The sequence below is a fragment of the Aphelocoma coerulescens genome, chromosome 2 (assembly GCF_041296385.1).
Source record: "Aphelocoma coerulescens isolate FSJ_1873_10779 chromosome 2, UR_Acoe_1.0, whole genome shotgun sequence".
NCBI lineage: Eukaryota > Metazoa > Chordata > Aves > Passeriformes > Corvidae > Aphelocoma > Aphelocoma coerulescens.
The window spans coordinates 67192811-67206522 of record NC_091015.1 but is presented as its reverse complement, the minus strand read 5'-3'; the positions used below and the strand labels follow the sequence as shown (position 1 = coordinate 67206522).

Genomic DNA, 13712 nt, shown 5'->3' with positions numbered 1-13712 from the left:
CATGTTTGTTCCCTCTCTGGGAATTTGTTGTATTTTGATGGTTTTTTCCCTGTTCTACCTTGTTTTGTTTGGTGTTAATAAACAGTTCGTGTTTTTTTCCGCTCTCGCTTGCTGTGACCCACTTGTCTTATTGGTGGAGGAAAAGGAGAGGCCCTTTTCCCTTAGGAGGAGACACTTATTCTGGAGTGTTTCCTCCTGAAGTTTTGTGTACAAAACCAAGACAATGCTGTTGTCATGGTTTAGGAATGGTATTCCCAATTTAGTAGTCCCATTAAAAAGAAAACCACAAGCTGCTCCCCTCCCTCTTTGGTGGGAGATACAAAAGGCAGAGATTGCATGTTGAGATAAGAGCAATTTACTGGAAACAGCAAGGAGATAAGAAAATGAAGAGTAACAGGAGCAATACTAATAACAAAAATGTACAAAGAAAGAGTGATTTACATGCAAATATGCTCACTAAACCTGGGACAATGAAAACTAGTGGTGGACAGACCCTCCAGACAAGAATCCCTTGTTTTTGCCCCGGTGATGACAGTGAAGGGATAGAATAACAACCTAGACAGGCACACATAGCTCAATGCTCCGCTCCCTCACAGTCACCATGAAAAAATTAGCTCTGGCCTGGACAAAAATCAGTTCTTGTTTTGAAGAAGAAATTATTATTTTGTGTATATATTTCAAAATCACATTTACTATTCAAATTTATCATTGTATCTGATTCCTTCACACTATTAATTTTTATAATAGTCTGTACCATAACAAAATGAACTTTAAAAGTGCCCCAAAACATCCTTAACTCTGCAGATAACATCATTAACATTGGAGATCTGCTAGAAGAAGCTTGGAAGAAGGGTGAGGGAGGATGAAGAAACTTCTTTTTCATGCAGCCACTATTCGCGTTACTGTAGTGACACCATGGTTTGAATGGGAAGCCCATTACCAAGTATCAAAATCTTACCGTGCATCTCTCCCTGTCCTTTTCTTCCTGCCCCACCATTTCCACATCTGCCATCTCACTGCCACCTTTGGTGCCCAGAATCACTTTCCCCACCCCCTTCTCTGAAGGCCTCTATGCTGTGGGATAGACTGTAGTGTTACATACACATCTTCCATCCCAATGAAGTATGGGACCCACAAAACAACCAGAGTCCTCTTCCAAAAGACACAGATACAGACTGACATGAATAGCATTTCTGCTTTATTCTAGCACTTTGGTTGAGAAGGTAGGAGAGCAGGAGACAAGAAAAATGCCCTTGGCTTCTAAATCTGTTTTCTCTACTTTTGGAGTGGAGATGCTACAACCTCCTTTGAGATAGAAGTTGGAGGTAAACAAGAGCTGTATCTCATCACTAGTGCTACATCATTAATATCTAATTTGATACACTACTCATCCACTGACTCTTTGAATCTGCTTCACTTCCAGTCAGAGTTTAAATGGTGACTCCAACCTGAATCACAGGACCTTGACCTGTCCACTGCAAACCATGTCTGCTGCACAGGAGAGCAGATTTCTGGGAGCCATCTTAATCTCCTGGTAGTCCAAAGGCGTGCAGTGGACTTTCTCCTCCACTTGTCCAAAAGGTGATCATAAATCTCCTTGGGCCTTCTGGATGCTGTCATCTGTTCAGTGATCTGGAGGATTAAGGTCCTACAGCCTGGCTCTAGTTTCCTTTGGAAGGCAGTTTCTGTCTGGCGGGATCAGAGGAGCAGCAGCCTGGTGGTCTTAGCGCTGTAAGGATAACTGTAAGGCAAGGTTTGAGAAAGAGAGGATGCCCCAGGGCCCGGGCCCCTGCCCGAGCCCCTCCCTTCGGAGCTACGGCCGCAGCGCCATCAGTCAAGCGCTGAGGGGGGGGTGGCGCGGTGCCGGCCACCGCCCCCCCGCTGCGTGAGGAAATGGCTCTCACGTGAGGGAGGCGGCAGCGCCCGGCTCACCCTGCCCGCTGCCCTAGGAGGAGGCGCCAGCGGGTCTGGGGCCGTCTGCACCATGCCGACGAGCTTCACGGTGGTGCCGGTGGAGGCGCAGGGCGGGGAGCGGGATGGGCAGCAGCGAGAGGAGGAAGATGAAGGCGACGAGAGGGACCGGGGCACTGGTGAGAGAGTGGGGAAGCGCCGGGGGTCAACGCCTGAAGAGCGTCGGCTCTTTGTGTGCGGAGGAGCGGGTCTACCGCATGTGGCGGGCCGGCCGGCCGCCGGAGAGCCCCTGACTCCTGTGGAGGGGCCGCATCGCCTCTCTGCAGCGGGCGATGACGGGGCTACCTGTCCAGGTGGAGAAGTGCGCTTCGGGAGAGGGCGAAAGTCTGGCGCCTGGGGTAGCTGACAGCTTGTTTCTCTTTGTTTCCTTTAGCCAGCGCCGCTGGCCGAAAGGAGGAAGTACTTATGGGCGGCTCCGGCCGGGGGAACGGAGCAACCCGCGGTCGGGCGCGGCGCCTGCCTGGGGGCGGTGTGGGACGGTCAGTCAGCCTCCCGCCTGCGACGGGGAGCGGGCGGGAGCAGCGCCGCCCACGGCGGTTTAACAGACGGAAAAGACGTAGAATCAATCGTTTAGGTTAGAAGAGACCTTTAGGATCAGATCATCAAGTCCAGCCATTAGGCTCTCTTAAAAGGTAGCTGCTGTTGGAGCTCACTAGAGAGAGGGCTAGGAGGAAAGATTCAGACTGTAGAGAAGAGTACAGTTTTACCTGCCTTGCTCCAGGTGTTTGTCCAGCCATGTGCTTTTGCATCAGAGATCGTGTCTAGGGTTAAGTAGGTGTTTGCTACGAGATGCTGTCGCGTTCCGAGCCTTGTTTCTTGCTAGGCCTCGCTCCTGAAGCCTCCTGGGGGAGTAGAATCAAGTCGGAGGTGGAGCTCGGGCATCCTGAGTAAGGGTCTGCTCAGGACAGCCCCTTTTGCAGGGGCACTAGTATTTCTCTACCAGTGTTGCTGGGGAAATTAGTGATTTTCACTTGGATGGCAAGGCTCTGCTGGGAAATCAGTAATTCTTGTGGCTCTTAACACTTCCTTTTTCTGAAGCGTGTTGCAGCAGCAATACCAAGTATGGAGTGTGAATCACTGCTGGCGCTACGAGAGCTAGTTCATATCTTGCACATTTGGACACTGTTAGAATGAATACTTCTGTAAAGGCGTGGGAGAGGGGTTAACTTTGTTAGATGATCACAGGTGAATAGATGGGGGTTTGTAAAAGGCAGTTCTTAATATCATCTTATTTTTGTGGTACCGATGACAGATAAAAAAGGCTAATACCGTGTGATGTGGGATGTAAATGTAAAGAGATAAAAACAGATATTTGATAAACTAAATGTATTTACATTATTTTAGGAAGCTAATATAGTAAAACACCAAGCTGACAAAGTTGGGTCATTTTCTTTCAAAGCTTTCTCCTCTTAAACCTTACTTACTCATAAAAGATATATACTACATATAGTTGCCTTTCTCTTAGTATATTTAATGATGAGTAAGTGTTTTAATAACTGCCTCTTCTTTTTCTAAACTAAATGAAATAGAAAAAACAAAACAATATAAACTGTGGCAACAGTTTGTTTCTTGTACTAGATGGATGACTGTAGTACAGCATTAATCTGGACAAATTTTCTTTTGGTAGAAGAGCTAGTCAGAGAGGCATGGTGTATGGTGTTTACTCAGATGGAATCTCAAAATACTGAATATACATACAGGCATAGTTAGACAGAATTTGTTAGATTATATGTATATATAAAGCATCTGAAAGGCTTGGAACATTTTTAAATCCTGGGAAGATGAGAGGAAGAGTGGAACTGCTATTTTCATAGTGGTTTATCACAACCCTAAAGACCAGAGATAAAAAAAAAAAAATTATTGATGTGATTAGGTAGTGTTTTGGCGACTAGTAGTTACAGTTGCAAGATATGTTTAAATACTGTTATAGATCTATATCAATCAAGTGGATGAATTTATGTATGACTCTTCCCGTGTGTCTGTAAAATTGGAAGTAGAGAGGAAAACACTGAAAAGGGAAGGCACTAATTTGTATGTAAATTATAGGCGAAGAGCTCTGGCTTCAGGAAGAGATTAAATTCTATACTTGACAGAGAGTTTTGGGAAGTGAAAGATGTTCTACTTACTGTTGCTTTGGGTATTGTATGGAATTGTTAGGTTAATGCTGTGTAATCAAATAATTGTTCTTGAGTTATTCTTCTGAAAACTAAAGAATTCTGAAATAATAGTACAGCTAAAAGCTGCTGTAGTTAAGCCCATCTAAAAGCCTGCTGCTCAGAGAAGGACTGTTTGCCCTTCTCACTGGTCCAGCCTTGAGAAAAAGACTAAGAAGTAAATAATTTCTTTCCCTGTCCTACTCTGGGTCATTGGGTTTGCTTCCTTTTTCCTGCATTTGACCATCAGGTGCTTCACTGGCCTGGTTCAGCATGCTAAATGGTGAATAAACTAAACTGCTGCAGAGGTAAAAATCATGCTTCCCATATTTTTGAGTTGAGGTAAATGAGGGCTGCAAAAAGTGAGAATGGCTAGGGTTGTGTCAAGGTGAGTGGTGTGTAAAGCTGAGAGCAGAGAGGAAAATAAAAAAGAGGAGAATGGGAATTTCCCATTTGACTCAGCCTATATAGGTCAGCATGTTATTTTGTTCCAGTTGTTTAGAAATCTAGCATGTCAATCAGTTTTGATTGGATTGTCTGTCTTAAAAACCAAGTAGTTTTTCCTTGACTACACTAGTACCTTTTTAAAAAAAAAAAAAAAAACCAACCTGCCAAACACACAAAAACCTGACAAGCCTGCCCTATCAAACTCAATGCTGATTTTTTGGAGGGAATCAGCTGTATGCTGTCTTGTCATTAGATCAACAGTTTTGATTCTTATTAGCAAAGCACTTATCAATTAATGCACAATTTTGTGCATTTATCCCCTTTTACACATTCTTATCTGATAATCATCTGTGTGGTAAAGGAGTAACCTGGGATGTTCCTACTCTATGATCTGCACTCCTTCATAATATGAAATTCCGTAGCTTTGTATTTTCTGATTATATGACACTTTCATGTATGTGAAGGAGTGGAAGACATTTGTGAATTGCTATGGGATTATAGCACTAGTCACAGTAGTGCTTCAGAAGAATAAGGAGGCAGAATGGAAACTAGTACTTCAAGTGAACAACGTAGTTAAGGGTGCAGCCTGCTGACTCAAATATTCACAAAGTAGCAGAAAGCATATGTGCCTGTGTCTTTTAATGTGTTTATAATATGCTACAAAGAAAGGGTAGTCAGTAAATGGTTGAAGAAGAGAAGGAAATGTGAGTCTGTAGGCAGCAATGTATGAAGTTTTATAAGAAATTCTGGGTTTGATTTCTGTTGGGTATTTTGTTTTCTTCGCACATGTTTGTAGTGACTGTCTAGCTAGACCTGTCAAAACTTTGTAAAGTTGATCAGCTTTCTGTTCCTTAGCAGCTGTGTGTATCAGGTGTTTCAAGGCATACTAGTATTTTTAGCATCCCATAGTATTATTTATCTTGCCACAGCAGTTTCTTATTTAGAAACTAATGTGAGAACTAACTCCTGCAAAATCTTTTAAAATTGAAGACCCTCAAATACAAGGAATAGCAATGACAAACCTGATCATCTACGAAGAAGTAATCATATAACTAATGAAGCATGGATGCTGTGAATTTCTGTAAAATGGTATTTATTGGAAAACCAGGGAATAGTCGACACAGCTATGTGTGTGTGTATATATGTATATACATATGTGCAATGGAGGAAGATAGGTTAATCTCACTGAGATGTCTAGTATATTTTCAGTCAACCCTTCAACCTTTATAGCCTTTCCACAGTTGACCATGCTTGCGACATAGATGTTACAATCAGCAAAAGGCAGATTTTGGATGTCATTCAAGTATTTGATCACAGGAACTAGTCTTCCTATTACTAACATCCACTTAACAGAATTGAAACACTTTGTATGAAGTTGTTTGAGGCTGGTATAGAATGTGTAATAAATGAATGCATAAACTGGAAAACAGTGACATTAAATTTGAAAGAGAATGAACAAATTGTGCTGCCAATCTTAAAGAGAACCCTTTATAAGTGAAAAATATTTGTTTTTAAAAAGAGCCTACAGAATTACTAGGATTATATTTTAAAGTGTTTATCTGCTACACCTTAAGTAGAATAAATGGCAACTATTTCTACATAAAATCAATGTTTAAAAACTAACTTGCTTAAGTACTAATATGTACTTGGTGCATAAAAGAGGGGTTTTTAATAGTAGATAGGCCTTTGGAATAGGTTAATACTACTTGTTGCTAATCTCTGCTGATCTGTTTAGTGGAGATATTTTAAAGTGAATTTATTTGATAGAAATAAAACTTTAAATGTACTTATTATTAGATGAAGATGTGGGGGTATTTCAGTGACTTGATCCTTCCCATTTCACTAAGGAGGGTGTTTATTGCTGACAAAAATCGTTCAGCTTAATTCTCTTCAGAGAATTCTGTGACTATAATGTAATTTGTGTCATCTGCATGCTTCGTGCTGCCTGAAACCTTCATGACTGGTTTCAGGATTAATCCAATGCTAGTAAGAAACAGGATTTGAGGTCTTACACTAAGCTGAGAGGAAGGAACTGTCAGTTTCCTGTTTCAATTCTTGATGGGTGAAGAATCAGCAGAGGAACTGACTTAATTTTCCTTAACCATGAGTGAACAACATTATGAAGAAAACGGGCCAAATCCAAGTGAGTCTCTTTAAAGACAATACTGTGGTTCTAATATCTCTCTTACTGAAATATTGGGTTCCCATACTTCCAGCCATATTATAAAGACTTTATAAAGAGTTTTTGCAGTGTTTTCATTAGAAGTTATGCTTGATTATAATAGTAGCCTAAGTAAAGAAAAGCTAAAATTTAGCTATGTTAATAACTTAGGTGATGTATGTAGTATTAGAATTATCCATTATGTAAAGGAGTTTATTTACAAGGGGCTTAAATACACTTTGTTCTGCATATCATATAGATATAGATATGCATATAGATAACATAAATTGTGCTAATCATTAATAAAAATACTGCAAGAATTTTGTGATATAGTAAATATATTTTACGTTTAGACATTTAATTACTAAAAAGAGCCCAATAACATGAAACTTTGAGTTAGGTTGCACTGAATTCTTAAACCCATGTAGCAGAAAAAATGAGGCAAGATATGTTCAAACAAGTTTACTGATGCCTTTTCCATATTTGAATTTATAGCAAGGTAGTGGCTTTTAAAAACTTGACTATATTTTAGAGCTCTAAGGAGTGCTTCAATATGTGGATTTAGATTGGAAGTGTTAAGACATTTAATTTTTAAGATTCTATGACTTCTCTTTAGTTGCCTGCTAATCAAAAACTTGAAGATACAGGATGTAAATTTGCAGGATAGAAAAGATAGAATTAAAGGTTTTGCCACAGGTAGCTTTCTTGGATGTGACGCTCATATACATCAGTTTTACTGACTTTTAAACTTGATGTATTTTTACCTTAAAAAGTTTTGTTACATTAAGTGTTTGCTGTCTCTTGCGCAAACAGAATCTTATTTTCATATTCTCAGTTTGCAGTGGTTTGTTCTTAATGTGACCAAATACTATCTGAATGAAAATGCTACCATAGTCTTTATTTAAAATTGTTATGTTTCACCTGTATGTGGTTAACCAGAACCAGTACATGGACTGTGATTAAGAGTTGCCCTTCGCAAACTATGAAAAGTTAGGACTTTTCTGTGAAGGATTATTCTCCAACTGCAGTTCTGCTTTAGATAACAGCATATAAAATTAACAATTTCTAGCGGGAATCAAAGCTTTCTAGTTTTCCACATGTACGTGTTTGGAGAACAGTTATACACTGTCATAGCTGACCTATCTTATTTGAAGTAATGTGGTTCAAAAGTTTTAGATAATTCTCACTCCTTTGAACATTACCTGTATTATTTTATCATAAGAAAGCAACCTACTTTTGTTTTTCAGATAGATGTTAGACTCTTACCACATATCAGGAGAAAAAGGTGCTTGCTTTTTTGGACAAAATGTGTTTGAATACAAAAGTAAATAGGAGCATTAGAAGCATTACTTGAATATGAATAATGATGGCAGACATAGTGTGGGACAGTGAGGAAGCAGTGAATCTGGAAAGGATTTAGGGGTCAGACTGGAATAGAATAGCATGAGCTTGGTTTAATGCTGTGGTAAAGAAGGCCAACCTGATCCTTGGAGTGGAGAGGTGACGATTATACTTCTGTAAATAGCATTGACTGAGACTGGTGTTAGAAGGCTGTATTTGATTTTTAAGGTTTGAATTTTATTTTTTTTTTTTTTGTGTAACTTAAAACCTGTACAGAATGTTTCCACAAAAATAATTTAAAAGTTAGAAAAAAGTTTTAGGAACTTAACTTTTTTGGTTTTTCAATAGAAAGGTTGAGATTGCTTGAATGAGTATAGTTACCTTCACAGAGAGAAAATACTATGAGTGGTTACATTTGGAAGCTGTTACTAGGATGTTATTGCTAGAAGTTTGAAAGAGCCAAATTTAAATAGAAATACAGAACAAGCTGAGATTTTTTCAGTATTAAAAAACCTTAATCTTTATATAAATTAATAGGGTTTTTATTCTTAGTTCTGGAAACATCAAGAGATACACTGCTTATTCTTTTTTCAGACTTATAGAGCTTAATGCTCAAATGAAATTCTGCAGCCTGCAGAAAGATGGGAGACCAGATTAGATAGTCAAATATTTTTGTCCCTAATCTCTTGAACAGACATCATGGTGGAAATTTAGGATCACTTAAATGATCGTTTCCTTGTCTACCTCTAGCCTTCCTCTGCCACTTTCTCTATGACAAGACACCTATAACATTTTTTTTTTCACACTCTACTACTTGTGATTCAGGGGTGGGGAAGGAAGCAGAGGTGAGAATTTAGTGCTATTGTCATGAATGCTAAGGAAGTTGTTTCTCTTCGAGGAATTGCTCATTCCTATGCTGATTGTCTCTGGTGACAGCATAAGCATTTATAATAAATAGTTCAATTTGTGTGAGGAACAGAGTGATATGGGGATGCAGATGGGTGAGTAGTAAGCATAAGAGGGGAATTACAAAGTTGTTAGGGCTTTAACGGACACCTGGAGATCATCTAGTCCAACCCCCAAATGAGAGGGCCACCTCTTTGGCAAAGGTGGCTTCTGCATGTTTAACCTATATTGCTGGGTTCTGTTTTGCACTATATAAAATGTGCCAGTTTGGATCAGCTTAGAAATTTTGAACTATTAACATACCTTAAAAGTAATCTATCTGTCGATGTTTTTGAGGATCACTACTCTGAAACTTCAGAAGAATATGAATTTGGACACATTGCTGTCTTTTGCCTCTATGACCAAGACTGAATTGTGACATGCAAAAATTTTTACCTGAGTTTTGTTTGGTGTGTGGAAGTGTTAATAAGGAATCATCTGATGACATTGTCAGCAAATTTAAGACGAGCACAGCTCTGGGATGGTTTGTGGTAATTTGTATGGGTTTGGGGGACTGGAGAGTATGGGAGTGTGCACATTGTGATGATCTGCATGAACACACTGACTATTACCTTGAGACAGATCTCCTACCTTCTCTTCCTGCAGCTGTATGTCTTGTCTGCAAAAGAAAATGTAATTGTTGCAGCTAATTTCCATGCAGATATAATATATATATATTATATCTATATAATATATATAATACCCATCACAGTGCTTGAGTATCTGTAGAAATCAAGAGTAAGGCTTTTTGATTGTCCCATCAACACAGCAAATACCGCACAGGCTTTTAGGAAAGGTACATTAGTTAGGGCTTTAGTTTGTCTACTGGTCCAGCAATAAGCACAGAGTTGTGCTAGGTTATGTGAACATTCTGTATCAGATTAAAAATAGTAATAATAATTTTTAAAGCAGGTATGGGGTAGAAACATAATTTTTAAAGCTTAGGCTTTGATGGCTTATACTGGGTGACATGGAGTATGACATCAACCAACAAATTTTTTGTGTGTGCCAGAAGACAGATGAAGTATACCATAACCAAACCCAAAGAAGTTTTATGTTGTTGTTGTTATTTTGTCTTTCTTGTGGTCCAAAATTAGATACTAGTCTAGATTTAAGATTTTTGCCTATAAATCCTCATAAATTGAGTTACTTTCAGAAATCAAGCAACAAGAAGTATAGATTTTTGGAGTGCTTTGGTTGCACACACTGATTTTCAGAAGAAATGCAGCTGCAAGACATGTCTGAAACTACACTGGAAATTATAATTTTTATTTTATGTTTAACTCAGCTCCACACTTGAGAAGAGTTTGAACAGACTCAATTTCAAAGAAACCTAAGGGAAAGGTGATTTGTTTGTCAGGCATTGGAACAGGTTGCCCAAGGAAGTGGCTGAGTCACCATCCCTGGTGGTGTTTAAAATATGTGTAGGTGTGGTGCTTAGGGACATTGTTTAGTGGTGAATTTGGCAGTGTTAGATGAGTAGTTTGACTCAATGGTTCTTTTCCAACCTAAATTATTTGACCATTTTAAAGCTTCCTCATAGAATTCAAGGGGATCAGGTTAAGATAAACTGTAGATGGATTGAGACTTACTAGTGAAATGAAGTACTTATTCCTGTTGTGTTCCATGTTACCTCAGTAAGTGAAATAGCTTTTTCTATTGTCCACCTGATGCATGAGGGGCAAGATTTACAGCATTTGTGAAAAGTGTTAATCCTGTTAGTTCTGGTTTTCTAGTGAATAATTTCTTTTTTGTTGAATCTTCTTTTGAAGAAGGGACAAGCTAAAGATTGAGATAGTTTGTTTGGTTAACTTCACCATGGATGTTGTCTGTGTGTTGAGATCCTGAAACTAGTTCTTTCTGCTGAATGATATGATACATGTCAATTTGATTTACATGTTTATAAGGCTCACTGAATATCTAAACATATTCAATAAGCATGCTTCAAAAGGTGGTGTTTTAAAATTTGAAATAAAGGTGATTTTTTTTGACAGCAGTGATGAAAACTCAAAGGTGTTCATACGTGTTTTTATAAATGTATTAACAACAAAGAGGACCAAGGAAAATCTATCCTTTATTGGATGTGAAGGGAAACATTGTAACCAAGGATGAGGAAGTCTGAGGTGCCTTCTTTGCCTCAGTCTTCAACAGAAAGATTGGTTTTCCTCATACCAACCAGCCCCCTGAGCTGGTAGAGAGAGACGGGGAGCAGAACTGACCCCCTCTAATCTAGAAAAAAGTAGTCAGTGATCCGTTGAGCCACTTAGACACTCACAAGTTTATGGGTCTGGATGGGACCCACCGGAGTGTACTGTGTGAGCTGGCGGATAAGCTTGCTAAGCCATTTTCTATCATTATTGTTAGTCCTGATAAACTGGGGAGGTTCCAGACAACTGGAGGTTAGCCACTGTAGCACACGTATGAGGTTCAATAAGGCAAAGTACCATGTCATGCACACCAACCCCATGCAACTCTACCTCCTGGGAGAAGGGTTACTTGACAGTGGCCCATCAAAATAGGACCTTGGAGTGCAGGACAGCAGCTGGATGAATATGGGCCAGCAGTGTGCCCAGGTGGACAAGAAGGCCAATGGCATCCTGCCCTGTATTGAAAATAGTGTGGCTAGCAGGACTAGGAAAGTGATTGTTGCTCTGTACTTGGCACTGTTAAGGCCGCACCTCGAGTTTTGTGTCCACTTTTTGGCCCCTCTCTTCAAGAAAGATGTTGAGTTGGAGAGTGTGTCCAGAGAAGAGCAATGAAACTCGTGAAGGGTCTGGAGCACAAGTCTGATGAGAAGTGGCTGAGGGAGCTGGGCTTGTTCAGCATAAAGAAAAGGAGGCTCTGGGGATACTGTATCACTCTCTAACTACCTGAAAGGAGTTGTAGCAAGGTGGAGGTTGGCCTCTTCTCCCAGGCAACTAGCAATATGGCTAGAGGAAATGGCCTCAAGCTACACCCAGGGAGGCTCAGGTTGGACATCAGGAAGAATTTTTGTACTGAAAAGGTGGTTAAACATTGGAACGGACTGCCCAGGGAGGTGGTAGAGCCACCATCCCTGGAGGTGTTCAAGAAGTGACTGAATGTGGCACTTAGTGCTGTGGTTATGTTGGCATGGTAGTGTTCAGTCAAAATTTGGACCTGATCTTAGAGCTCTTTTCCAACCTTAATGCTTTTATGATTCTATGGTTCTAATGATTTTATGACAATTGTAGAATTAGTCAACAAACTGCAGATGACAGAGTACTTGTCAGTTTGCTTTTGTGGTCACTTTTTCAGCATTGATTCTCTTTCAAGTGAAGCTAAAATAATATTTGACATGATCAGCAATACCTATCAAAATGCTGTGCCAAATACCCACAAATACAAAAACAGAGCTGTATTAGAGAAACAGGACTTTTTTGCAGTCTGTCACTACCAGACTGTTTTGAAGACTATTGTTAGAAAGCTTCGAAATAGGCAGAATATTGGTTGGAAACACTGAAAAAGGTTTCCTATTCTTCAGATCCTAAGTTCTGCATTTTTCCATTTGAAGACTGTTAGGTGCATTTAACAAGACACGTTTCTTAGAGATATCATGCTCTGAGCTTTTTCCTATTGGAGCAAAGCCAAGTAACTCTTTGTTTAGAAATACAAACATATAAAGGACAGCTTCACTATTCTTCTACCTATAATTTAAAATATTGTGTAGTGCTGAGATACTGATTTTTATGTCCAGAACTGGTTAGACAAAACTATAGTCTTTAACGTCAGAATTATGAATACTGATTCACGTTATTTTTTTTGCTACCCTTTTGGTGTTTTGATTAGTCTGGTGATACCCACTGAAGGAGTAACTCCAGTGACATTACATTCTGTATGAGTGCAAAACAATAATTGAAATTTCCATGCTCACTTTTCGAAGAGTAATCCTTTCTGAAGGGATTGGAAGTACCCTGAAAGGAATACTAATATTTAGTTAATCATTGCAGGTACCAGCTGTCAGTTGGTGAGAAAGTCAATAGAAGTGTGACCTCAGCAGGACTGACATAGAGCAATCTTAGTTTTATTTTAACTTGGGAATGGACCTTTTAATGAATGGTTTATAAAGCTTCAGCAAAAACAATGGGGTGATTTCAAGGAATGGAGCTAAAAGAAAAACAGTGTTCCAAAAATCTTGGAAAGGAAATGCAATGTCTTAAGCAAGAAGTCCTAGTGCTCACAGGCTTTAGCAAAATGAAAAGAGGAATCAGGATGTATTTGTTTCAGGATGGAGTTGCTTTTTGTTGTCTGTAAAAAAGCTAACTGAACCTTTCTCTAAATACAATGGAGCCCATTAAAGGATAAATGTCAGTTTCTCAGATAATCTTGTGCTAAACCAACATGTTCCATATACTGTGAAAAATTTCAAGGTGTTAGTTCATGAGGGAGATTCTTTTGCATTCACAATGCTCCTTCTGCTGGCCTTGCATTAACCTTTGTTGGAGGAGGGGCACCTAACCAGGCTGTAGGACTTGAAGCAGTGGGAGGCCGAATATAACCTGTAGAGAAACAGAAAAATGGAAGTCGGAGGATATGGATAGAAGGAGATATATTGTACAGGTGAATTGATTACCATTTCTTCTCTGGACTGGGGAACTAATTTTAGAGTCCTAATGAACAATTGCTATCTTCTGTGTCTCTTATGACAGTATGTGGTTTCTATGTCATGTATATAT

The 13712-nt window shown here is 39.4% G+C and overlaps 1 protein-coding gene and 1 long non-coding RNA gene across 2 annotated transcripts in view; one reads left to right on the top strand and one right to left on the bottom strand.

The window, feature by feature from the left end:
- Nucleotides 1-339: 339 nt before the first annotated feature.
- On the bottom strand, nucleotides 340-1987 carry LOC138106727 (uncharacterized). Its single transcript, XR_011149084.1, has 2 exons — nucleotides 1905-1987; nucleotides 340-1741 (listed from the first exon to the last, which is right to left on the bottom strand). It is a non-coding gene; the product is annotated as an uncharacterized lncRNA (long non-coding RNA).
- The window catches only part of LOC138106726 (solute carrier family 12 member 7-like), a 68433-nt gene continuing 56453 nt past the window's right edge, over nucleotides 1733-13712 (top strand). The window contains exon 1 of the mRNA XM_069007867.1: nucleotides 1733-2090. Within this exon, the coding sequence (XP_068863968.1) occupies nucleotides 1985-2090 (106 nt within the window). The 5' untranslated portion in view covers nucleotides 1733-1984. The remainder of the gene's footprint in view (nucleotides 2091-13712) is intronic.